Genomic DNA, 27,283 nt, shown 5'->3' with positions numbered 1-27,283 from the left:
AGAATAAATTGTATTGTACAATTGTCCATGTTAATGTGTCCAACCCTCGTTATGCCTTAAGGGCAGCTCCTAGAGCTACAAAGCCAACGTGTTAATGAGCTCTGATGGGTGTAAACTGAAACACTGGTTTACCACTGACTCTTAATTAAAGGGTTGGTCCACCTAAAATATGGACCAAAAATCACACCTCAGTATTTTTCAGCTGATATATAGCTTTGTATTTTCCACAAAGTGGGCTAAATGTTCAGTTGTAACTCAAAGCCATATGTGGGATGTCACACACACTTTTATTATAATAAAAAATGCAAAATAAAATCCAAAGACAGGGTTTCCTTCCCTGTTTAAAAAAATATATACAGCTGCAACACATGTAAATAAACAGTAGTAAATAAAAACTGATATATTAAATAAAACCAGGCCTATGTCTGGGAATGCTCCTTTAGCTGTTTTCTACAAGAATAACTACAATAACAGGTTTTCCTCTCCTGCTTAACAGTGAAACCTACACTGTACATGTACAAGCTGTCAACTTGACTGTTTACTGCTTGCTCGCTCACTCTTTCAAGCACTGGCCCGATCGGGCAACTGGCTGCTTGTATTTCCTGGCCCGATGTAACTTTTTACTGGCTGCAGGGTAGTCTCGCATTGCCAGACCTTCCTCCGCATCTGCAACGGAGCAATCCTGGAAACGGAACGTAATGGATATAGGCTAGCTGCGGGGCAGCCTATAGCCTTACCTCTAGTGGTATTGAGCTATGCTATGCTAGTTTTGTGCTACATTATCTGTCTCTTAGATGTCTTTCTTCAATCCAATACAAAGGAAGTCAACAGGATTTCATTTGTGGTGCTCACAGCATTGACAAAAATGACTACGTCTCTTTCCAGAAACAATGCCCCGGTGAGAATAATCCACAGATCTCGCTGTGCACGGTTTTCATTGAAACAATTTTCAGCAGAAGTAATAGTCCCTATTAAGGACTGAACTCCATCTACCTCCATTGTATTGGGGCTGAGCCAGAAATGTCGTAGAAATATATCTTTAAACCTGGACATAAGTATCTGCACGGAAAGATACCATTTAGAGAGGAAACATGTTTTTGTAATTAGGGCGAACAGACACTTTTACTGCGCGTCAGACCTGCTCCTACTCCAGATATATAGTCATTGTCTGTTTGTATAATACTGCATAGTAATATTGTTTATTTTTCTCACATCCATAGAGTAAGCCCAGCTGACACAGGCCTTCAACAAATGTACATTTTCAGTGGTGAAACGAAGTTTCTTCGTCGAAACTTTATTCAATTTGCAGCTTTGCCGACACACAACACACAGTGCAATACAACATTTCCGAGGAGCCACAAGGTGGTTTTATGCAGAGGAGGCTTTTTTCAGTGGTCATAGCCCAGTAAGTCCACATTCCCCATTCAGACATGCAAGACGCTCGCTCAAACAACTTGGCATAATGACCAAAACACTGAAAGTTCTGCAATTGATATGGGCCTCCTCTGCATAAGGGGGCATATGTATATAAGCCCCGCATAAGTGGGGGTATCGGATCGCATCGCCTTTCAACGGGCATGTCCTGAGGCGCCACGCTCAAACAGTCACCCATCAGCAGCTGGCAGCCTCTCATCTGACTACCATGAAGCCCCATGTGTGTCTATCTCTCTCGCTCCCTTCATCCACAAGCCACATCCCTTTCACTTTTGAATGGCGGGCTGACTGCAGAAATTGCCCCTGTCCACCATGCGCGCTGAATATTTAACTATGAATATGAAATATCTTGGCAAGACTTCAACCACCTTCAAAAGTGAGAGCCCCTCCAACTCTTTCAGCATACACACACCCTCACACTACCCCCTCTTTTTTTTTTTTTTTTTTTTTTGCACTCATGGATCGATCATCCCATCCCTGTATGGAGGGATGTCAGGTGAGGAAGTGGTGAATGATCTTCTCCGGTTGGGCACCAAAGTCCCAGATTGAAGGCGAAACTCCCGACACTAAAGCTCTGTGGATGATAAGGTGAGGCTCCTTCAACCCAGCGCTGTGTTCTGGTGGAAAGAGGAGACTGACAGAGTGAGGGAAAACAGAACGGCTGAGGAGTTGTGCTTTGGCGAATTGCCTCCTTTTGCTTTTCTCTCCATTCAAGGCCCTCCCTGCATCCTCACTGCCAGACAAGTTCCCCCTCTCCTTCACCTTAATCCACAAAGGGGACAGCTGTGCCGATTGCAGATCAATACTGGCCTGCGATGATCAGCACTTAACATGTTCCGTCCCAGACCATCAGTAGGAACCAATTTGTTTATGGAGATTTAATTATAATAATGTTTAAAAGCAGCATTTGAAAACTAGGCCTGTGTCAGCTCATTGGGTTTGTGTTTTACCAACCTTCACATCCTCCCTGCTTGGTATGGAAATAAAAAGGAGGGCCTAAATGGGGGAAAACAAGTTTTGGCACGTTCAAGGCCACGGTCAAACTGTGCTGTCTGTGCTCTGGGCCAACGATCCTCACCTGCTTTTATTTTAGCAGTGACTTTCAGATAGATACTTTTAGATAGATAGATAGATAGATAGATAGATAGATAGATAGATAGATAGATAGATAGATACATACTTTATTCATCCTGAGGGAAATTTTAGATATTAAAATAGTAATGCATTTGTTTGAAACTAGAGTCCTATAGAATAACCTAGAGTCAAGTTTTGTCAATCAGAGTTAGAATAGTGTCAATTTTGTTTGAGAAAAAAAAAAATTGTGTTTCTTTATTTTTCCACACCAGCCATGTTGCAGAATGTGACACTGATCATTGCTATATCACCAATGGATTTTCCAAATGGACTGAATGAGTAGCACTTCAACCCTATTACAACCCAATGTAATAGAGTTTCTTTTCTGCAGAGTTAATGCTGGGAAATAGCACATTGGAATATCCTCAAACACTGGACTTGTGTATAAAACAATAGGCTCTTTGTCATGACAGACAGAGTATCAGGTTTCAGTTCAAGCTTGAGTCATTTTGCTGTGTAAAACTTGGGCTCCGTTTAGGTTCAGGTTTGGTTATATACAAATGTAATTTATTTAGAAATGTTCCTATTTGTTTCTCGGACCGTGCCAATCATCTGCATCCATGGGTGTGATGTGCTGCAGGGACAAAACGCCCATGGAAAGGGAATGAGAGCGTGTGTAGCAAATGCCTGGCATTTGCCTAGCAAGCTAATGGGCAGTAATGGTGGAAAAATGCAAAAATATTGCTTCTGGTCAGGTCCAGGTCTCAAATTTGGCAGTATCCATGAGATCTGGTCACAAAATAACAGGTACAAGCCAGGTTCAGGTCTCAGTATTCAGCCCGTGCAGAACTCGCACACTTTGATCTATTACAGGATATCTTCAGGTGGGTTGCCTTACATTCAATGAGCACATTCATGCTCAAGAGAAGATGAACTCTTTTTACTGGAGACACTAATGAGACATTCTCTTGTCTTAACTTTGGAAACTAGACACTGTATCTAATGGCTGGATTTTCATTAAATGTATTGTTGATACTCATGGTCCCCAGAGGATGGACCCTATTGAGGTGATCCTTTGATCTTAAACCCAGTCCATACATACAGTACATTTTGAACATCATCAAGATGAGTTGCCATGATATAGTCAAGATTTCACAACTGCCGTGAATTGCTGACCACGTTCACGCTGTTCTGTTTAGGCTTTGGTATACTATATATTGACGATGTTTCATTTACATTTTCTCCCATCCCAGAATGCTGTGTGGACTAGCCAGACCCTCCTCCGCAGGCTTTGGTGATGACATGGTCTGGTCTGCATTGCAGTCCTTAAGTCAGATTTCACATTTTCAGCCCATGTAGCTGAAAGCCTCTAATGCAGCAAGTCAGTCTTGACGTTTCTTTGTCCTGATGTCAAATGTGTCACAGCGTGAAAAATACAGTAACCCAGGTTTATCACCCAGAGGCCAAATTAAAAGGCTCTACAGAATACCACGTCTTTTGGTACCGTCCTGTCTTGCATGTCCCTCATCCTTTGTCCTAGCAACATCCTCCACTGTCCATTGCACCCCCCCCTCCAAGTCTGGTGCGGGCACCATGGAGGGGAGGTAATTGGATTTGTTGTCACCTCCACTGGCTGGCAGGCCTGGCCTGTCTGCTCAGCTTAGTGATGAAGACATCAGTGTGACAGGGACCCTGGGAGAGGATCAGCTGGTGTCCTGGACGCCACTAATAAAGCTGTGGTCATGCCACGGCCATGCCGCCACGGCTGCAGCCAGCTGTTACCTCTGCCACCTCTCCTCCAGTGCTAGAGCCCGTTCCACAGCTTGGGGAGTGTGTGTGTGTGTGTGGGGGGGGGGGGACATGGGGAATGAAGAGTGGGCAGCCTTATTAAAGCAGATGCCAGTCCCCCCTTTGCTCTGTTGGAAAGGTCAGAGAAACACTCCCCAAACACTCGTCTGTGGTTCCGGGCAATGCTGGCACAGGGCACCAGTGTCCTGGCATCCCCTGTTCCGTACTGTGTTGCTAGGCATCTTATTAAAGCACTGAGAGGAGGCTAGCCAAAGTCAAGGTCTGTAGTTTAGGCTTCACTACAGTTGTCCCCTGGTTCACCCCATCAAGGATCAATGAGTTATGTCCCTCAGTGCCCTGCAAAATACACTGTCTTTTTAAACCGTGTACTCATTGATGCAAAAATAAATTCTAGTTGATCTTCTTACACATGCTTGTACAGTTTTGAGAGTAAGTGTGGCTTAGATATAGAAATGGGAAATATTTTCCAGCTTATAAAAATGGATGTGGGTGTTAGTTACAATGGAAACTAGAACTGCAAGCAGTTATGACGGGGTCCAAGCCTCCCAGGCGCGAGTCACCCTCGACGACCTGCGTAGCATGCGAAAGCGGAACCCAAGCCGTGACGCGGTGAGGCAAACATCAGGAAATATCGCGAGGTGTGAGCTACTGTTTGTTGTACGTTGCAATTGCAAATTAACCATTGCATTCATTGACTTATAGGCCAAACTGCATCTACCTCGATTATAGCACCCCCTAAGAGCTGATCTTCACCAAATTAGGTTCAGAGCCTCAAATTGCCATGGTAAACCTGATTCTCAAGTTTTGCGTTGATGGCGTTTGAGAAAGTGATTAATACAATGGAAAATAGAGTCAATTTGAAGTACAAAACAAAGAGTAACGAACGTGCATGTCAGTGTTTGTGCATAGCAGTTTGCAACATGTAGTATTATCACACTATGTGTCATATGGAAGCCTGAATGAATGGATATGAGGCTGACCTGGCACCTGTGCACAATACTGTTGGCTGTGCTGTGATTACATGATGGAAGTGATGGCTGAAGTTAACACAGTGAGATGAAGTAATGATGATGATGTGGTTGCAGTGAGGGCAGTGCACCATGACGATGTGATGATAGCATGGTAGTGATGACAGTGTGATGTTGATGACTCGTGATTTCTTTTTCTACCATTTCCTATAAACCATGCATTCTTTAGATTGCCACAAGCCATGCTCCAAATATATATATATATATATATATATATTTATTATTTATTTATTTATTTTATTTTTTTTTTGCTAAAAGGTGGATTTTTCAGGTATATCCAAAGCCGAGCTTCATGTAGAGGACGTATGAACGGTGATGCGTTCGCTTTCTGTTGGACGTACTGAAGTGATGTTGAACATGAGATTGATAATTACATTTTTGTATGACCCCTTCATGTGACCAGGTTGTTAAATGGAGTTTTCAGTTTGAAAGCATTACATCAAATCAACCAGTAAGAATCTATCACATTAAAGAATTGTCTGAAATGAATGTGTTATTGCTTTGGAAAGGATATACTCAAAATGTATTAATGCAAACATGCTTGATCATAGGCAAAGTGCAGTTAGTGAAACCCTTTGATAAACTATTGCATGTGCTCCCAAAATCTCTGCCTTAGATCCAAGAAGTAAGCTGCATTGCAAGTCATTTGCAGTCTATCTAATCCTTCCTTTCTCTCCCCTGGTCTGTTCTACCTGAAAACACGTATGAATAATCCAAGCTTTGAAAAACAAACACTCCATGAAAACCTAAATGGCCAGTATAGGAATAGAAATGAACAAAATCTATATGAAAACCAGATGAGTGCTGCATAAGCAACGCGTGTGCCCTTAAGGACACAAAAGTGCGGAGTAGTCATTATTTCTTTATTTGCTGCATGTATTACTTTTGTCTGTACTATAAATTTAAATATGATTAATAAGGAGGAGACATTTTAGTGTGTTTCACATTTCATAAAGCTAGGAAAAGGCTGCTGTCCCTTGAATGTTATAGCTGCTTTATTTAGATGTTCAGTGGTGAGTACACAGTCCAGTGAAGTAAAAAGTTTGTTCAATGTGCTACAAATATATGTTTATTTTATTTTACTTATTTATTTTATTTTATTTGACTTCTTAATTTTTTTTTTTTAATAATGCAATATATAAATGCAATGCCATTTCCATAGGAATGGTCAGGCTGTTCTCATGAACCATTCATACATATAAGCTATGAAAAGTAAAGCCCTGCAATTTGTATCTATTCCACGTATTTTGTGCTGAATGCACCACAGTGACTGCTGCTGTATAACACAGCTCTGGTCCGTGTAGGGATGAAGGTTGGCGTGGATGGCTGGGACATAAAATGCAGGGCTTTCAAGCAGGGAGCGGAGATTTTCACCCAGGAAATGGGTGTTCGTGTCTCTGGAGTACTACTTTAAGGTGCTCTAAGCGATGTTGGGTGATGTCACTTCTTGTTGAGTTTTTTTTTTTATTGTCAAACAAAACTGAGACTAGCTCGCCCCACCCTCATCCTCATCCCGTCCCCTCCCCCTCCCTTCTGTGCTTCCGCATATTAACCCCCACCCCAAAATCCTTCATGTCGGTTATTGGCTGGAACGCTGGGACACTGTTTATGTTTTTTTTGTTAGCATTTGGAGCCTGGGCTGTCTACAGAGACCACGGCTTTTTACAGTGTGTTCAGGGGACAGGCAGCTAGCAGATAGTGAGGAGATGTTTTTTACAGTGTGTTCAGGGGACAGGCAGCTAGCAGATAGTGAGGAGATGTTTTTTACAGTGTGTTCAGGGGACAGGCAGCTAGCAGATAGTGAGGAGATGTTTTTTACAGTGTGTTCAGGGACAGGCAGCTAGCAGATAGTGAGGAGATGTTTTTACAGTGTGTTCAGGGGACAGGCAGCTAGCAGATAGTGAGGAGATGTTTTTTACAGTGTGTTCAGGGGACAGGCAGCTAGCAGATAGTGAGGAGATGTTTTTTACAGTGTGTTCAGGGGACAGGTAGCTAGCAGATAGTGAGGAGATGTTTTTTACAGTGTGTTCAGGGGACAGGTAGCTAGCAGATAGTGAGGAGATGTTTTTTACAGTGTGTTCAGGGGACAAGTAGCTAGATAGTGAGGAGATGTCCACGTGATACAAGCCTTCCGTGATCTCGCACCTCCCAAGTTACCGTATGACCGGTTGCTGACAAGCATTTAAAAGGCTTTTTTTGACGCAGTCACTTCACATAAAACACACCGAGGCTACATTCACTTGCAGCTAACTTCACGGAGAACGATCAGCGCAGAACGAATATTCTCTTCTGGGCTGAGTTAAAAACACCGGATCAGCAGCACGTTGCCGTGGCGATCACAACCCAGCCTGTTTGTAACCGTTAGGCTACCGACAACGTGATCTTCACCTGTTCAACTGACCTTTATTATTATTACCTTGTCCATGGACTAGGGGTGTGAGTCTTCACTGGTGTCATGATTTGAATTGATTCGATATCACCATGCGTCACCTCCTCAGTATTATTATATATGCTACACATGGTTTTCATCAACAAATTCAAGCAGTCTGATATAAAATGAACTCCCCCTTTTATTGTATCTGCTCTTAAATGAGAACTCCGGGCAAGTTTTACGTTAATCTTGATCGCTATATGTATATGAGTACTGTTGATAGCAAAAAAAAACGAGCCAAATCGGTGCTAGCAACACGGAGCTGCTGCATCTAATGCCCAGAGCTCCCACTCAACTAAAACGGCAGTTATGGGGGCATAAGATAAAGAGTGCCTTTGTGCCTCTTAACAGACACAAAATGCAATTAAAATGTCTGTGCAACATGAACAGGGACCTTACATGACAACAAGATGCATTTAGCAACTTAGCTATTGTTTAAATTCACCTACCCTGTTAGCTGCTAGCTGCCATCTGGGATGAGTGAGTGTGTTCAGCCAGGCTCCGGTAATAATCATCACGCAGCAGTTCCATGTGTATTTGTAGCATATATATCCATTTTGTGTGCTGTCGTTGGTGAATATGAGTCTCTGCAGTGGCGAATTGTGTGGTAGTTTCCTTAGCCAGGCTAGCAGTCCTGACCGGCATCCTTCTACTTCCACCCCGCCTCCCTCGCCTGCCGCGGCCGACAACAATCCACAGGCGCCCGCTGGTCTGGTGGAGGTCCTCCAGAGGACAGTTCATGCTTTCGCGGCGAAATTTTGAAGTTTATTCCCCCCTCAAAAATAGGTAATTGAGCGATCAAGATTAACCTAAAAATTGCCCAGAGTTCTCCTTTAAAAAAGACACTTCCTGAATGTAGCGGAGTTTAAACACAGCAGACAACAGAGAAAAGACAAAAACTAAAAAAGCAGCGACTGGAAAATCAACCAGTTACATCATTAGGGTATAATCGATTATGGTCTGTCACTGCATCGATGCGGAATGGTCCAGGTCCGCATCGCGGTGCATCGATGCAATGATAAGTTTTTAACACCCCTAGCATGGACTCGCTGTGTGCGCTGATGCATGAAAAGGGGAAACGCTGGAATGGATATTTGCCGTTATTTAACACTGATATAGATTAGATTAATTTACCAGTTAATCGGAGGTGCTGGAACGCTGTTTCGGATCGTTCCAAACCACTTTAACCCACATGACTACTTTAAGGCTCGTTCTACCAGTTAGTGAGAGAACAGATGGCTCGGTGGTTATTAACGGTGATTAAGATGCTCTCTGACAGATGACCTGGCATGACAAAGGTGTCAGCGACCTATATTCTATCCACACACACACAAACACACCTCACCAACACGGTAACCTCGGAGAACATGTCGGGGGCCGACTGCTGTCACCTGAAACATTTCCGTACATATGGCAGCTCAGCTCAGGCAGAAGCCGCTGAAATGAGCCCTTTCCTTTCTCCTCTGCCTGCTTCTTTACATTTCAAATACATTTGTATACATACACACTCTTATACACTATACTATAAATGGTACCCACCAACATTCTTACATAAGCCGCAAGTACACATGTATGACAAATATTTGCATATATTTACTAATGACTTTATTGGATAATTGCTGTGTGCTGATGAATAACAGCTGCCATCATCTGATGACACAGATCCCTCACTTGTCATCTCCTCGTGCTCTGTCTAACAGTAGAAAACATCCCAAAAAGTCATTGGAAAAGACAACCTTCCCTATTATAATTTTAGCGTGGAACTAAATGACCACAGTGAACAAGACATGGGGGGTGGTGCTCTGTTTTGCGTGACAAGTATGACTTTTAAAACAGTCTGTAATTCAGCCGCCGTCATAGACAACACCGAGACAAAACTGATGGAGAGGCATTCGGCAGGGTCTGCCCTCAGGGAGTCTACTTGGGAAATGTCACAGACGGGAAGGCTTTTTTACTGAGCCCTGGATTTCAGATTCACCTGTGTAAAGACCCAATCACAGGCAGCGCCGCGGCCGCTGTGGACTCACTCAAAAGTTATTTCACAACTCCCGAATCTGCTGTGCATTTTGTGTCAATTTGACCCTACTGTGCATCAATGGAAGTACATTTCCAGGATAAAGCCTGGCATGTGAGCCACGATGTCCGGCTTTGCCCCTCACCTTCCGCTCTCTGTGTGTTGCCATTCTCAAAATCCCTTTGCTTGGAGAAACAACAACAAAGTTCGAGCTACACACTGAAAATGCCAAATTTTGAAGAAGATTTGGACGGTGCAACAGGTCAGACCTGCTCGGTTCTTTCAGGGAATGATTGTAAAGATTAACAAAGAATATGTTTAGGGCATTTCCTCTCTAACTGGGACGTTTTGGGACCAATTGGTGGGATTCCTGTGGATGAAGTACCCACGGAGATACACTGGTAAGAGCCAATGAGGTTTAACTATGTATCAGCTCAGTGTTTCCTTTAGGATTTTTTTTAGCAGTGGGGGCAGGTCTGTCCGAACAACAACCCAAGAATTTTTGCCATGGTGGGCCACCACTATAACATCAACATAGATGATACACTGCAGCTAATTTAAATAGCTCACGTTACTGTATTGTTTGAACCGTTGACTTCCTTTAATATTATATGTGGCGTTTTCTTTTGTGGGGTGAAAATGTTCAAACAAAACAAGGTCCTCCCCGAGACTATTCTGCAGAGCCACCGTTGCTGCATCCGGAGCTTAGCGCCGCCCAAGACAATTGGCCAAAAACAAATGCAAAAGACCCAGGGCTGTTTTTTCTCCTATCCCAGAATATACGTGTGGTGTAGCCAGACCTTCCTCCACAGCGCTGTGGAGATAGAGCTGGCAATGCGAGACTAATTTGACCCAAACAGCCAATGTACAACTGTACGGAGAGTAGCTGTAAACTAGCAAGAAACTGATGCAGTGTGTAAGAGTCTGCCTGTGTGTGTTTGTGTTCAGAGCTCCAGTTCTCTGTTGTCATTTCCCATCAGGCTCTCTTGTGTTTCCTCTGGCCCGTGTAACAATACATTGATGAAGCAGATTCATAGAGCCTCGGGATAAGTGGACATTTTACATGTTATAAATATTTGTACAAACTTCATGTCAATACATGCATCTGTTCTTGAGATATTCCAGTGTGGACCACAGTGGAGGACCGACTGACCATAGAGCCACAACACTTAAAATATAATAGGAGTTTCTTTTTTTTTTTTTTTTTCACAAAATCCTGCTTCCACATTTCAAGAGTTAGATTTAAATAAAGAAACAGAGCCACGACAAACGGAGCTCTACCTGTGTTGATTCAGGGAGGGAAAAAGTTATAAAGTGTGAAGATCAATTAGGAAGAATTAAAGTGGCGCTGGCTTGGAAGAGCATGGCCGGGGGTCTCTGCGGTGGTCTCTCCAGATAACCAGCAGCCCAGGGCCCTCCATAATCACATGGAGGAGTGTTAGCTTTCACACACCGCTGCTAAAGAGAGGGATTAGAAAGTCACACAGCCTGATAAATACAGGGTCGGATGGAGGGAGGAGAGAGAGAGAACGAAAGAAAGAGAGAGCTGGTAGGTGTGTGTGTGTGTGTGTGTGTGTGTGTGTGTGTGTGTGTGTGTGTGTGTGTGTGTGTGTGTGTGTGTGTGTGTGTGTGTGTGTGTGTGTGTGTGTGTGTGTGTGTGTGTGTGTGTGTGTGCGTGTGTGTGAGTGTATGTACGTAGTTTAAGGTCAGGGAGCAGCCTTGTCTGTTTTGTTGGAAAGAAATGAAACTATGCAAGACATAAGTTAGAAATTGATACATTTTAGGAGAACAGTTTGTGGCTTTGATGAGCATTCCCACGCAGTGCTAAACACTGACCAGAGAGGAGATGCATTATTGTGAAACTCACATTAAAACAGATAACTCAGTATCACTAAGTCTAGCATTTGACCTGCTACTATCCACCTATTTAGGAGGATTTGCAAGGAGGACCCGGGCTGGATTACCAACCGGGCAAAGTGGGCAACTGCCTGGAGACCACAGAGTAGAAGAGTTCCTGGGTCCTTATGGTATCCGAGACCAGCCGTGGGTCCACACTCAGGCCACATCCAAATTATATTCACTCTGATCTGGTTGGAAATAGTCCCACTCTATTGCCGCTTATCTTATTGATTTATTTGACTGTGTTAGATTTTATTAGAGATGTGTTGAGACCGATACCAGTATCGGAAAAGCCTCCGATACTGCCTGAGATGCTGGTATTGGAAAGTACTGGAGTTTATGCACTGATCAGATACCATTTAATTTAGTCCAGAAGAAAATCTACTTTAAAGTAGCTTATTTATGTTCTTTTTCCGTTATGACTGACTGTCAAACTGGATAATAAAATAAAGTTCTACAGCATGTATTGTTTCATGTTTAATAATAAGTTTAACCTGAGCCAGGCCGTACAACAGCGATAGAAGTCATTTCACATCTATACAGGTATAGTAGTATACAGCTGTTAAAACATAATAAAATATATAAATTTCTTTACACGCTGGTATCAGATTGGTTCTCAGTATGAGCTGATACACAAAAAATGGTATCAGACCATCTCTAGATTTTATTTAATTGTTATTTCTTGGACTGTGAAGCACTTTGTGACCGGTGCTATAGGAGTAGACGCTGCTTGCTGCAGGTCTTGGGCCGGCCTGTCAATAAGTCGTGGAGCAGAGCACACTTCTAGGTCTGATCATGTGTTGCATCATACACAAATGTGTTTTTTTTTGTTTTTTTTAGGCAAGATGGGGAGGGAGTGCTGGAAAAATATCAGGTGTGGCTACGCTTTTTAACTTCTTTTGTTGTTGTTGTTGTTGTTTGTATTGGTGCTGATTGTTCTTCGGGTTTCCCGTTTTGGATTGGATCTCTCTTTTCATTTGATTTTTTTATTTATTAATATTTTTTACACCGTAGTGCCAGGGGCTCAGTGGTCCCATCCGAGAGACTTCTTCAGTTCTGAGTGAATGCCACCCAGCTGGGTTTCTCTAGCCTTCAGCCAGAACTGTGACCTGGATGACTGAGAACCTTCCCCAGACTTTCCCACAGTACTTTCTGACTCCCTGTCTGTGGCGCTCAGCTCCGAGCCCTTTAGTTTTCTACTGATCACGTAGCTCATATATACAGTAGCTTCATTTAAAAAGGAAAAAAAAAACACTTAAAATTTCCTAAAACAGCTTCTCACTTTTTTATCAAACCAACAGGAGAAAATCATGCATTTGCTGGAGACCATTTCCCCCAACAGACAAATGAAAGCTTTCGAAATGGAAGTGGATTTACTGCCCAGAGCATGTTTCATTCTCAGGTTCATTCATGAAAATAATAATTCCATATTTCTTGTCATGTCACACTAAAACAATTATAGTCACGGTGTGATTTAAAGATGAACATGATTCAGTTTTGGGTCCTTGTGGGGAACTGTGGTTTTGTGACCAACATTTGAATATTTGTCTGTTAAATTCATATACTTATTTTCATTAAAATATCAGTATTTATCAGTAATATTGTCCAGTTTTATCACTATCTCAATATTCCCTTCAAGCCAAGTTGCTGTGGATCACTGCAAATGCTAGACTGGTTTAACCTTCTCCCTGAACAGCCTCAGATAAAGTCAAGTTCATGTAGAAAGCCATCAACCAAACTCCAATCCAAAAACAGCAATTTGACAACAGACAAAGCACACTCAAAATCTCTCTGTAATGGTAATATAAAGCCTGTTGAATCTGTTACCCCACATAAAACAAGAATTCTTCTCAAATATCATTTTGACAGTGAAAGTAGTTTATTGCATGCGTGTATGTTTTTGTTTATGCATACAGGGTCAGAGGAATGTTCTATGTTTTATTCAGGCGTCATCTTCGGAGCGTCTCGTGTTCAGCCTCTTGGTTTCATCCCTGTGACTTTTATTTTGACTCTTTTTTTTTTTTTTTTATCATCTCTCTCCCGGTGAACCTCCAGTATAATTATCAAATCATAACGTCCCAAATATGTTGGTGTTGTAATTACCGGAAGGAAAAAAAGAAGCCAACATGTAGAGTAGTGAAGCCAGATAACAATGTGTATGTTAAAACAGAGCGTGGCACCACCTCCCACTCCTTAAACACCCGGCGTCATTTTCATAATTGTTGTAATGAATACTTTAGCACTGGAATAATACTGGCATCATTATTTTTATATTTTCATAGGCCACGTTCAGTTTGTGTACTGCATGTGGCGTGCAAAATTAAAGTCATTCGCAGGATTTTAGGACTAACTACGGTGCTAAAAAATAAAAAAAATAAATGCAAGAAGATAATAAGAAAAGGGACAGTTTTCATACCTTAAATTGCACTTTAAACCCAATTAATCTTTATTTGCTCAACAATCAAATCAAATAAAAAATGTAATGTAGTTGTATTGGGTTTATATTCATGTCATTATCTCTTATTTAAAGTTCACCCAGCTGGATAAATTTTAATGGATTTCTTTCTTTTGTCTGCATTGTCAAAACTTCACAGTCAAACGCCTTAAATACAACATAGCTTTGTTTCTTACTGATGAACATGAAAACACATTCTCTCATCTGAGACACACACACACACACACACACACACACACACAACCTCAGGGAGCAGATATTTGGTATACAACAGTGACATCTTCTGTCGGAGTGATGGAAGGCTGCAGACAGAGCAGGGAGCAGAGACGTGGAAGAGAAGAACAATAGAAAGGCATCTTAAAGCCGCGCCGTGCATCTGTCTGTCGATGAAGGAACGGCTGGTAATTACTGCCATTTATAGAAAGAGTACAGGGCTCTGTGAGTATGCTCCAAGTGCATTCATTACCATTTACTCAGCGTTATTCCACTTCCTCTGAACAACGGTTAATAAATAAAGTCAATTCTCTCCGTTAGTCGTACAGTAAGAGCTGCTCAAGTTTCCTGGTGTAGAAAAAAGGAGCTGATGGACTTTAACACTGTTCTGTACAGTCTGCTGTAACTGAAAGCATTTCACAGGATTCTCTGGTGTATGGAAATTGCACTGCAGCTTTTTTTTTAGCCGGTATATAATATATAATATATATCTTTTTTTGGTACTGACTGAAATGTGTCCATAGCGCCCAGCACCAAAAACTGACATTCAACGCCTGTTTTGTAAATTTGTAAATTTGCTAATTTTAGACTGTATTTTTATTTTTATTTTTTATTTAGGCAAAGTTTTTCATATATTTAGACAACTCCATTGTCTGTATGAATATATTCACAGGTATGTACACGAAGACATGTTGAGAAACTGTGTAGCTCTTACTCTGAAATTCAAAGCGTTTCTCTTCTTCTTCTCCACTTTCCATTTGATGGAATTCCGACTCAAAGAAGTGGCGTGATGTGTGTGGCGCGTTGTGTCACTCTGGTGACGGAAACAAAGAGAACATCACTGCACAAAATCGGATTCTGTTCAGAGAGTATTATCTGCTCATATATCTCAATAATATACTTCCAAAAACAAGGTGAAAGGTCTGGGACAAACCCTCTCCGTAGTGACTGACAGGTTGTAATCTCTAACTACTAACGACCAGGCAGCCCAAATTCGGTTGTTATTGTGTTCAACATTCAGATTTGATCCAATGTGGCTCTCGGCTCTTTATGTTGCTCTGTCGGGGAATTGAATCCTCATTTTATTTTAACATTTACATGCAAACTCTTAAAAAACGGGTTTACAACTCCCTGTAATGTAGCAGTAAATGATGAATATGAATTTGTCAGCACCTGTAAACATCTGGTGTAACATATAATGAATGATGAATACAGCATAGTCGTCATTATTTGTAATTATTATCATTATGTAGGGATTTGTCTTCATAGTTCTAAGCTTGGTGGTGAATGATGTGTATGGTTAATAAATGCTTTATAAGGCAGGGTTAGGTTCCTGTGTAATCATATATAATGCTATACTGTGATACCAAGCTGTCATTTACTCTTTATACACCTGTTATGGATGCTTCATAGGAGGAGTTATAATCATTGACAAACATATGGATACACCCTTGTCCTTATATTTGCTCACAGCTCTTATATGGTATACATACTGCTTATAAATGCTAAATACAGCGGGAGTGTTTACTTTTTTCACAAAAACAGCTGTAAAAATGTAAATGTAAAATCATAATTTTTTTTTGCTGAATTAGATTTTAAAATCTAGTGGGTTTTTTGTAGGACATGTATGCATTGTGAATATTAGGGGTGTGCAAAAAAATCGATTCACATTCGAATCGCGATTCAAGCTCTACCGATTCAAAATCGATTCATAGAATTCCAAAAATCGATTCATATTTTTTAATATTTTGTATTATATTATAAGATTTTTCTTTTTTATTGTATGTCTACTGCAATCACATGGGAAAAGTAACTACATTTACATACTGTGAATCGTTTTTTGAATCAAAAATCGATTTTGAATCGAATCTTGAGCCTAAAAATTGATATCAAATCGTGAAATTTTCTGTATCGTGCGTCCCTAGTGAATATGTGTCATTGTTAGTGCGATCAGTTTCTCAGACCATAAAGACAGAAAAACTGCTCTACAAAACACTGTTCCTTCCTTTTAAAAACAAAAGTGCAATCATGAAATACATTTCTTCTTAGATATTATTGTAGCTGAATACCAAACAGTCAGGGTACCTCGATAAGTTCAAATACACAACAATATCAGAGCATGCTAAAAAAACATCTGTGAGTGTGAAAACAACCTCAGAGGGTTTATATGTACAAACTGTGCAATTATCTTTTGTGTGAATTCATATTTTATTTTAAGACTTCTTTTTTTTTCCTACCTTGACAAGAGACAAATTCAGGGGGGGAAACAGAAAGACAAATCCTGAAATTCATTTGAAAGGTAAGATATGTGAGTCAGTAAATGTGTTTATGAGGAAACACTAGGCCAGGGGAGGAAATCAATAACTTACACACCTCCACATTTAAAGCACTCGCATTGTTGATCAGCCTCAACAATATGACTTTAAAAAAAAACACAATACGCCACTCGCATAACACTTGAAACTGGCATCTGAGATGTCATTTACATATATTAGCATATAAAGTAATTGGCACAGATGCCAAGGAAGCAGCCGCAAACAGATTAATTGTCATCGAGCAGTCGTGGTGACATAGTTAAAAATGAGCTCCTTTTAAGGCACCAATTATCAGAGAAATACCAAAGTAACCCTTTTTTTTTTTTTTTTTTATCAGCGATTCCCTTTCCCACCGATCCACACACACACACACACACACACACACACACACACACTCACACACAGTGGAAGACAGACATGTAATATGCATAGTATCAGCATCCTAAATGTATAAATATTGTAAATAGCTGTCTGTCGTCTTTCAAGTTGTGCCTTTGAAATCAGGCCGCACCACATCCCGCTCTGAAAATGAGCACATGTGCCTTTGTTTAGCCCAGACGAGAACAAACAGTGAATTCTCACACACACTCATTGTGAGAATCCGTAATGAATTTTCACAGATAGAAATAAGAATGCCTCTGCTGGGGCTTCCATATGCTGTTTTCTTCTCTTTTTTTTCATTTTTTATGAACAGATTTTAATGCTCGTTGAGCCCTGGTTTAGACACAGGTATTGTTATGCTTCAAGCGTGTGTCCGTGCGTGCGTATGTGCGTGTGTGTGTGTGTGTGTGTGTGTGTGTGTGTGTGTGTGTGTATTCAAATTGATCTGCCTCTGAACCTGAACATGTTCACATTCAACAAACACCATCTCCTTTCCTCTCTATGTTGCTCTATCTCTACACTGATTTCAAAATAAGACTTCATTCAACATGTACCACATTGAAAACACACCTCCCCATGTATCTGCTTCAGTGTGAGCCTGTTGACCCTTTAGTGTGTGTGTGTGTGTGTGTGTTTGAGTGTCCCGGTCGGTCCTGAGCCAGACTAACCGAGTGGAGCCGTTGTTTCTTTACCTCCCTGCTAATAATCAGTGGAAAGTGGCTCCATTTGTAAGGTTGTCTTTGGGAATGCAGAGCTAACAAATGAGCTAGTTTAAGCCCCCTGCACCTCAGAGAGCCTTAAACGCTCGTTCCCGGCAGCCACCGTGCAGCCATCTTAACTAATGTTGAGACGAAGACAGACAGAGAGAGGGAGAGGGAGAGGGAGAGGGAGAGGCTGTTCCCACGTGGAGACATAAGGCGAGGGGGAGGCAGAGTTTTCAAATCCGAACCTCCCACATGTGTTGTTGTTGTTGTTGAAATTAGGGTTCAATATTGACCAGAGCGGCAGAAAACACCTGACATGTAGTGGTTTCCTATTGAATATTCAAACATTAGGATACTAGTGGTCTTCTGCTGCCATCTTGCTGTCTGTCTGGATCAGTCCTCTGCTGTTTCTTTGCTTGCATTTCTCGGGTGTGGAATGATTCTAAAGTTTACTCATTTACCATTTATCATTTTATCATTTTAAGTTAAGTACCATTTCCAAGATACTTTTTTTTATAGTATTTTTATTGTGTGCCACTTAAAACTTCCACTTTTTTTTCAGGAAATGTTGTACTTTTTACTCCACTACATGTATTTGACAGCTTTAGTTACTTTGCAGATTAAAAATGTACATGCACATGTGATATACTGTATGATCACCTTCTGAAATAGGACTTGTTGTCACCCCAACTATAACATTAGTCCCACCACAACCACTTACAACATTAAAATGCTGCATAAATGCATCAGTATTAATAATCCAGTAGTATTAATAATACTAATAATAACATCAATAATATCAATCCATAAATACATATACAGTAAATATACTGTATATGTAATCTATAAATGTGTATATACATACATACATACATACAGTACATACATGCATGCATACAGTAGATACATACGTACAGTACATACATACATAAAGTACAAACATGCATACAGTACATACATAAAGTACAAACATGCATACAGTATATACATACAGTACATACATGCATACATACAGTACAGAGATACATACATACATACATACATACATACATACAGTACAGAGATACATACATACATACATACATACATACATACATACATACATACATACATACATTCTATGATTTTCACCCATCTGACTTATTGTTTGACAAGCTGGTCCCAGGCCAACAACAGCAAACTGAAACCACTTGAATCACTATACAAACAAGCCATAAAAACTTTAGATAAAAAAACTAAGCATTTCCATCATGTTTAATTTTGAAGAAGTACCAGCTTTTAAGCTGGGAAGACCTAATGAAATATGTAAATGTATGTTTGGTATATAAAGTCACTCATAACCTAGCTCCACCGCCACTTGTTGTCTATATCAACAGAAGATCAGATACTGTTCGAGTCACAAGAGGATCCGCAAGAGGAGACCGTGTTATTCCGATGTGGAAAAGTTCTTTTAGTCCATCAGATGGTCAATCCCAAACCACATCAGACAGTTCAACACATATAGACGTCTGTTGCTGAGCAGCTAAAACACTGGATGGTCAACGCTATTTATGATACATATTATTCTGTTAGTTTGAGTCAACATACATTCATTTTACTTATTGTTTCTTCCTAGTTTAATACTGCTTTTATTGATCTTAATGGTTATGTTTGTTCTAATTTATATTTATATTTTTTACTTTATACCCTGTTGATTTGCTTTGTTGTATATCTTTCTGCTTGTGTGTTGTGTCTTGTCTTGTGCTACGTTGTGTGTTGTGTTTTTGTCCTGATGTTTTGTGCTAAGTCTTGCTTGTGTTGTTTTTTTTTTGTCTCTTTGTATTTAAAAAAGAAGCCTTTTTTAACATCGAAGGCAGGGGACTACAGATGAAAAATAGCCTTTTGGCTAATTCTGGCTTTTTTAACCCATGGGAAATCATGTGTTTTATTAATTTGCACTGTCCCCTTTCATAAATAAACTAAACTCAAACTCAAACATACGTACATACATACATACATACATACATACCAGGCTTGTGCACAATTCAGAATTGAATTGAGAATGACTCCTAAATTCCAATTCAATTCTTGAATTTGAGTTGAATTTGAATTGATTTTTTTTCCTTTAATTTAAATTAAAGGAAGCAGAATTTCAATTCAATAAAAAGTCAAAGAAATTCATATAAATAATTTAAGTGAAGTGTTTAACAATGCTTTACAATATAGAGTATGTCAGATATGATTGCATTACATATTCTATAAATGATATTAGTTTGAACTCCTTGTACAGATTACATTAACAGGAAATGTTTTCCCCCAGCAATGAATGTTAAAAGCTCTAGTCACAGAACAAATAATTAAGTTTGATTTATTGTAATTGTTATTTTGTGGAACATGATAGAACATGACTCCATTTCCCAGAATGCTTATCATTATCTATATTTTGGAAGAAAATGTATGCAGGGTTGAGGAGTGAGAGAATTAAATTATGTTATTAAATTACAAAATGAATGTAATTGTATTTAGTTGTATTACTGAGGTAAAATGTGTAATTCAATTAGTTACTAATCACATTAAAAGGAAATTACTTTGCATTGATAAAGAAATCCAAACCATATTTATAATGGGTAACTTATAACAGTAAGCAATTTCTAAAGTAACCTTCCTAGCACTGAATGCATGTGAGATTCAACACATTCTTTCTGATGTGTGACTGTATGGAATTTCTTTGAATTGCCATGAATTTAATTCCACTTCCTGTCATTCCAATTCAAATTAAACTTCCTGTGGGGCGGATTCAATTCACTTCAAATTCATGAATTGAATTGAGGCCAATTCTGAAATTCAGAATTTTGCACAACCCTGATATATACGGTACATACATTTATACATAATTACTCAAAAGTTTGTAATCTGCTGCCACAAAGCTTAAACTAAATGGAGAACAAAACGCTGTACAATGTATACAACCAGACTGACAAGTGAAAGGGCAGAAAGAGACAACGATCCCTCTGAGAAACAACAAGAGAAGAAATCAGCAGTCATTGGTGAGAGAAGCTGGACGCTTATCTTACATTTGCAGTGTCAAGTGCACAACAGTGCAGCCTATATAACAAGCTGGAATTCATATTTAGCAAAGCTCTTCTTCAAACTTCACAATAGAAACAGCAGGTTAGTCTAAGGTCAGCACTGTTGGACTATCAGCGGAACATACTGTGCTATGGACTGACTAACCCCAGTTTCAACCAGATCCATCTGACCACTGAGCAGACTGCAGAGGGCCCAAAGAAACACGCCACACAACTCAATATTTAGAGCTTCAAGAATGGCCGAGGCTCACTGGCGCTTTTCTGGACCTGGAAACTCATTCAACATCCAAGTTCCAACAGTATTCTCCCATCATGCAACACTGTAAGGACATCCACTACATGAAAGATTGAAACAAAAGGAAACAAGAGTTTCTTTGGGTTTTCAGCAGTGAAATAAACTGCGTGCGTGCGTGCGTGCGTGCGTGCGTGCGTGCGTGCGAGTGCAGTTTTGAGTTGTATTCTGTACTGATGTTGCAGAAACAGTCTTTAATATTTACATGTGTACACGTAAGTGTGTGTGTGTGTGTGTGTGTGTGTGTGTGTGTGTGTGTTTGTATTCCTTAATGATTTTCTAATTCGGGGCCAGCAGGAACCTGCCTTTATCTCTATTAGTTTAGTAGCCGGCAAACAAAGAGAGTCTGTGGCCGTGGCACCGAGCCAGAGGAAGACTCGTAAAAGCACTTGTCCATCTGCGTCTCCTCCTCCCCCACTCTGATTCCTTCTCTCTGGGTGTGAAAGATGAGGGGGTGGGGGGGGGGGGGGGGCATCTTATTACGAGGCTCAGCAGTCTACTTACTCAGTCTAGGTATTGATTGTTCCACTGCTGATCAAGTGCAAATAAATGTAGTGTAGATTAGGGGACGGTGTGTGTGTGTGTGTGTGTGTGTGTGTGTGTGTGTGTGTGTGTGTGTGTGTGTGTGTGTGTGTGTGTGTGTGTGTGTGTGTGTGTGTGTGTGTGTGTGTGTGAAATCAGTAAATTAGTTTGGCTTTGCTGAAAGTCTGGCACCTGGATCCTATGTAGGAAGATATTACAGCATGGCGTTCCCATGAGATGTACAGCGAAATGAACAAATAAGGAATCCGACACTAAAATATTGTTAACAGCATGTCAAAGAGTTTTAAGAAAATTGGGAGAAAGTGGAAGATTCTGCAAATAAACAATGACCAGACAGTGTCAAAAAGGCTTCTTCGTGCAAACACCAATTTCATTTTGGGAAACTGCAAGAAGCACAGCTAGAGGGAAATGGGCAAACATGCATTTAAAAAGAAAGCAGTGACACTGAAAGGCCAAATGAGTTCAGTTGAATGTTTTTTTTTTAACGACCCTAATTAGGAAAAGCTAAATGGAGAAAAAAAAGATAAAACTGCACTATAGACATAAGGCACAATAAATATGCTTTCTAACCCCCACTGTGCCCTGTAGATATAAGCACATTTCTAAAAAAACATATTTAACATGAAGTTGTCAGTTCAGTCTTGTCTTTGGGAACAGTAGTATGACAAAAGCATCTTAACTCAGGTCCAGTTACTAGTACTTCTTTTCAAACAGGATACGTCCTTACAAGCATGCAAAAACAAAGCTATTAGTGGCACTTGAGTTAAGATTATTGTCAGTTGAGGTTTAAAGTTTAGTGACCTAAGAAACTGCACCTGTCCCAGGGCTTTCAATCACGTCCCATCGTCTACATCAGCAGATGTAGTTAACATACAGTATGTGTTTAGAATTGTAAAGGATCACAGACACAAAAAGTTTTGAAACCCCTGAAGTTGTCCGGGCCGCTATATTTATTTTCCCACTATGGCCACGCCAAGACCCGCCCTTCAATAGCTACTATTGGCCAAGCGTCCATGCTCACGCAAGGTAACGTAACCCCATTTGTACAGGTCCTATCCCCTGACCAATCGGCTATCCTAACCTTAACCACTCGAGGTCAAATGCCTAACTCCAACCAATCGACCACTTGGCGTGGCCATAGTGGGATTCATAATTTTGTTTTATAATTTGTATTTGTGGCAGCAGGACTGTGTGTGTGTGTGTGTGTGTGTGTGTGTGTGTGTGTGTGTGTGTGTGTATGTCAGGCTGTGATACGCACACAGAACTTGTTAGTAAAGACATTCACTGTTGGTTTGGATCTGCACATGGGATTGGTTGACAAGTGGACAAATATAGAATTTCACCAACCTTATCCTCTAAGTGCTATATCATAATCATCAACACATAGAGGATCATTTTACAGTGTGACCTGTCATGCTTTACTCAGGTCAGATATATTGTCTGTAGCTACAGCTAAAGCCACGGGGTGGAGGGACGCTTGTCAGCCTCATTACATAGCATATGCTCCTCGCCGCTACACCAGCCGCTCACTATATGCTGACTGGGTGGTTGTTTTGTGCCAGAGCACTGCCAAAATGTTCCCATGTGACTGTGGAGACAGGCTGGGGACACTCCGACATTTAACACTGTTCTCTAACGTATGCTCTAATGTAGGTGCAAAGTACATCAGGGTGAACAGATAGAGTCAGAGTGCATGTTCCTCTCAGATAAATACATACAGTAATTGAATCAAATACATCAAATTATGCGTGCAAAATAAGTTTCACTGCTTATGAATTGACCTTTTTTATTGTAAGAGGAATATTATTTGTTCTTTGTTCCTTTTTTAAGTTTAAAGCTGTTATTTCTTATTGATTACGGCCCTTTTTTGTAGTTGTTCTGATGGATATGGTCTGATGCTGTTGCCCAAAAAAATGTTGGAACATTGTTATGTATTGTTGTTATATATATACTTTTTTTTTTCTATAAGAGCCATCTGGTGGTCATACTTGGCATTTGTTACCGGTGACTTTACAGGCTCCTTGCTCTGGAGTTTGCAACCATATTGTATCTACAAAAGGGGAAACTGTGTGCTTGGGTTGTTACTCAATTCTATTTTAATGTACTAACAATTTTGATATGAAATAGCCATATAAATAAAGGCTTTAATAACTTTTTTTTGCCAGAAGAGTGCCTTGGGCTTCTCCTCTTTTTTGAACTTATGTGTTCCCTTCCAAAAAACACCATAACATTTTTATTTATTTATTTATTTATTTTTACTTCTGAGCACTCTGAGCATTTGTATGAAAGTATAGTTATGGAAAATAGTTTGGTCACCTATGCACAGTGATAAATAGCAAGAGATATTAGTCAGATAGTTAAAGAGCAGATGATTTAGAACAGTCATACTGACACAACAGAACCAACTCTATTACACAAAGGATATAAGTGAAGAGCCTGCTTAGACATTACATTTTAAAAAGTGCAAATATAAAAAACAATGCAAATATAGTTCATCAGTTAAGAATAAAAGGCAAATCATAAGTAATGCATCTAGAAAAGTGACCAATAAAATAGGCTAAGCAATACATATGAAATGAAACCTTAAAAATTATGTCAAAAATATACAACCTAGTGGCCGGGTTGGTTCAGTGGGTAGAGCAGGCGCACGTATACTGAGAGGTTTATGCCTCGACGCAGAGGTCAGGGTTTGAATCTGACCTGTGACAAATTTCCTGCATGTCTTCCCCTCCCCTTTCTCACTTAGCTGTCCTGTCAAAAATGAAAGATGGAAAAGCCCAAAAAAGAATCTTTATTAATCTTCTTTTGTTACAAGGAAGATAGCTGACCAACCCAGAAGACTCCCCATTTCCACCCTAATCATGCACACGTCACCACATCTCTGCTTGCTTTGTGTGAGGTCTACAGATGGATTAAATGAACTCGGGGAAGGGTTTCATCATGGTGCTCCTTTTATTCCAGTCACAGTTGCTCACTAAGCCACCCAAAAAAAAAGGTTCATTGGCCTTCTGCATTTCTGGACCAATAGAACATGAGCACTAGAGTCCGTCTTTCAAAGAGTCACGTCACAGTATTTGTGACGCTCCGAAAAAATGTATTCATTGTGTTACAGCTGCTTGTTTTCATAATGATTGTGTATTAGAAACATCCTTTTGGTCTCCAGCAGGTGACACGGTCAGCAAATCCTACACCAAAACCACCTGACAGCTCCGAGCGATCCCCGGTGGTTTGGTGCTGAGAGACACAAATCCAACATTCCAACAAGCTTAGTTTGTGTTTGTCACCCAGGGGCAATAACCAGGGCACCTGTGAGTGTCTGTGTGTGTGTGTGTGTGTGTGTGTGTTGCTAGGATGGGAGTGTGTAAATCCACTGTATCCTGGGTTTATGTTGTATTATCTGTGTGTGTGTGTGTGTGTGTGTGTGTGTGTGTGTGTGTGTGTGTGTGTGTGTGTGTGTGTGTTCCTGAGTCTCTTTTGATCCCTTTGGCTCCTGTGTATGGCGTCATTGGCATCCCTCTTTCTCTCTTTCCAGAAGGCAGTAGCTGTGAACCCTGACCCCCACACACCAACACACACACACACACACACACACACACACACACACACACACACACACACACACACACACACACTCACACTCCAACACACACAGACAAACCTTTCACCAGCAGAAGGTTGCATTGCTGTTCTCCACATGCCTGCCTCTCACCCATGCAGCCCCCCCACATCCTCCTCCTTCACTACCTCACCTACCCCTAGTGTTGGCAAAAGTATCTCTGTGTGTGTGTGTGTGTGTGTGTGTGTGTGTGTGTGTGTGTGTGTGTGTGTGTGTGTCAGGCGGGCGGGCTGCTGCGTGGTGAGCATGCCCTCTGTCATTCACGCAGAGCAGCCCTGTCCAACTGTCACTTCCTGACAGGCCGATAATCAATCTCTTTATTAACTGCTCTGCTGCAGACCGCCGCCACTGAGGGGAGGGAGGGGAGGGAGGGGAGGGGGGGAGGTGAACTGAAAGGAGGGGAGAGAGGAGAACAGAGAAGAGCTCGCTGCAGATTAAAAGTTAAGAGTTTGTTTTTTGTTAAGGAAAAGGTTCCTTTTTAAGGCCTGGTTAAAAAAAATTGTCAATTGTTTTATTAATGACGGAAAGGGAATATGGCAGTGTTTCCTAACATCGGGGTCAGGACCCCACAGAGGTCACAACTCACCCTACTCTACCTGTAAAGGGTCCTGAGATAACTTCTGTTATGCTTTTACACTATAAATGAAATGGAATACAATTGAATTGGATCCCTATTACTTGTTGCCTTTTAATTATGTCTTTGTGTTGTTGTGTAGGTTGTATATTTGTTTATTTGTCGCTGGTTAGTCTATATATCAGTGGTGTTTTCCCTCATTTTCGGCTGGATGTCCCTCACCTTCCTCAGGCTTCATTCCCTTTGTTAAGCCAGCATTTTCCTCATAAATTTGCATAAATAGATCTCTTTTTTTGGAAAATAAAACGGTGGTTTTGGCGTCATTATCTATTTCCATGTGTTTAAATAGACCAAGCAGAGAGTGGTGACAGGAGTAGAGAGGCTGCTGTTGGTTTTGGGATGCTGGGCTTTCCTGACATCATCAGAGCCGTCGTCATAGCGATAATTTATGAGGCAGGAAAGTGCATCGGTGGTTGTGGCAATTAGCAGCAAGCCAGGAGTCAGCACACTACCTGTCCTCTGCTCTGTCCTTTTTCTTCTCCGCACTTTAATGTCTTCCTTCTGTTACTTCTCCACTCCTCTCTTCCTCCTGTCCTCCCATCCACGCTTAGTTTGTTAACTAAAAACACAAGTTGTGCAGCGACCTTCTGATTTTGATGTTATTTGGAGGTGCTCCTTTTTTTTTTCTTGTCTGGGAATAAGTGGGTGTAAGGTGTCATAAGGCACATTCTGTCAGCTCATGTATGAAATCACGTAACTGAAAGGGAGCAAAAGTCGGTTGAGGTAAAGAAAGTATAAAAGTACACATTTCAGAGGGTTTTACAATAACTTACAGGCTACACTGTTGATTCAGATTCACAGTGATATTACTGTAATAACTGTAGTCAGTTTTTTGGCATCATGCTAACCCTGTTGCCTGATTTTGATGATTGTATGTTTGTGTATGATCGACAGGATGAATTTCTGATGGAGACTCGGACGAGGCTTCAGTCAGAGATCACCCAGCGCTGTGTGGCCAACGCCAGCCGCTCCCGCCTCTCCCCGGACCCCTCTGAGACTTTACCCGCCGAGGCCGACGGACCGGCTGACAGCTTGACTCCCGCCTGAGCTCGCAAGCGCAAACACGGCACACAGAGGAGGCAAAAAAAACGGCTAACCTTGTACAGATCACCTCAGAAACCACTTATGGATTCAGTCATACAGACGCTGTGTCCCAGTGTCCCAAACCCAAACAGCTGACTGCCAGATATATGCGAATAATAATTCTATCGCAAATTATGATCACCATAAAACTCCAAATCCGGGTAATAAAGGCACAGTAGAGCTCCCTAATGAAACGCCGGCCTCCCCACTGCTTCCCGCCTAATGTTCCTGCCGAGCCGCTCGCCACTTTCCATAAAGCAATTTTGCAGGCCCACTTCAAACGTGAATCA

The 27,283-nt window shown here is 40.9% G+C and overlaps 1 protein-coding gene across 1 annotated transcript in view; it reads left to right on the top strand.

The window, feature by feature from the left end:
* Window positions 1-26,957, top strand: part of si:dkey-288a3.2 (protein phosphatase 1 regulatory subunit 37) — a 50,274-nt gene extending 23,317 nt beyond the window's left edge. The window contains exons 6-8 of the mRNA XM_028565180.1: window positions 12,530-12,563; window positions 12,991-13,091; window positions 26,805-26,957. Of these exons, the coding sequence (XP_028420981.1) occupies window positions 12,530-12,563; window positions 12,991-13,091; window positions 26,805-26,957 (288 nt within the window). The remainder of the gene's footprint in view (window positions 1-12,529; window positions 12,564-12,990; window positions 13,092-26,804) is intronic.
* Window positions 26,958-27,283: the final 326 nt, after the last annotated feature.

The sequence above is a fragment of the Perca flavescens genome, chromosome 20 (assembly GCF_004354835.1).
Source record: "Perca flavescens isolate YP-PL-M2 chromosome 20, PFLA_1.0, whole genome shotgun sequence".
In the NCBI taxonomy this organism is placed as follows: Eukaryota; Metazoa; Chordata; class Actinopteri; order Perciformes; family Percidae; genus Perca; species Perca flavescens.
This window is presented reverse-complemented; position numbering and strand designations above follow the sequence as displayed.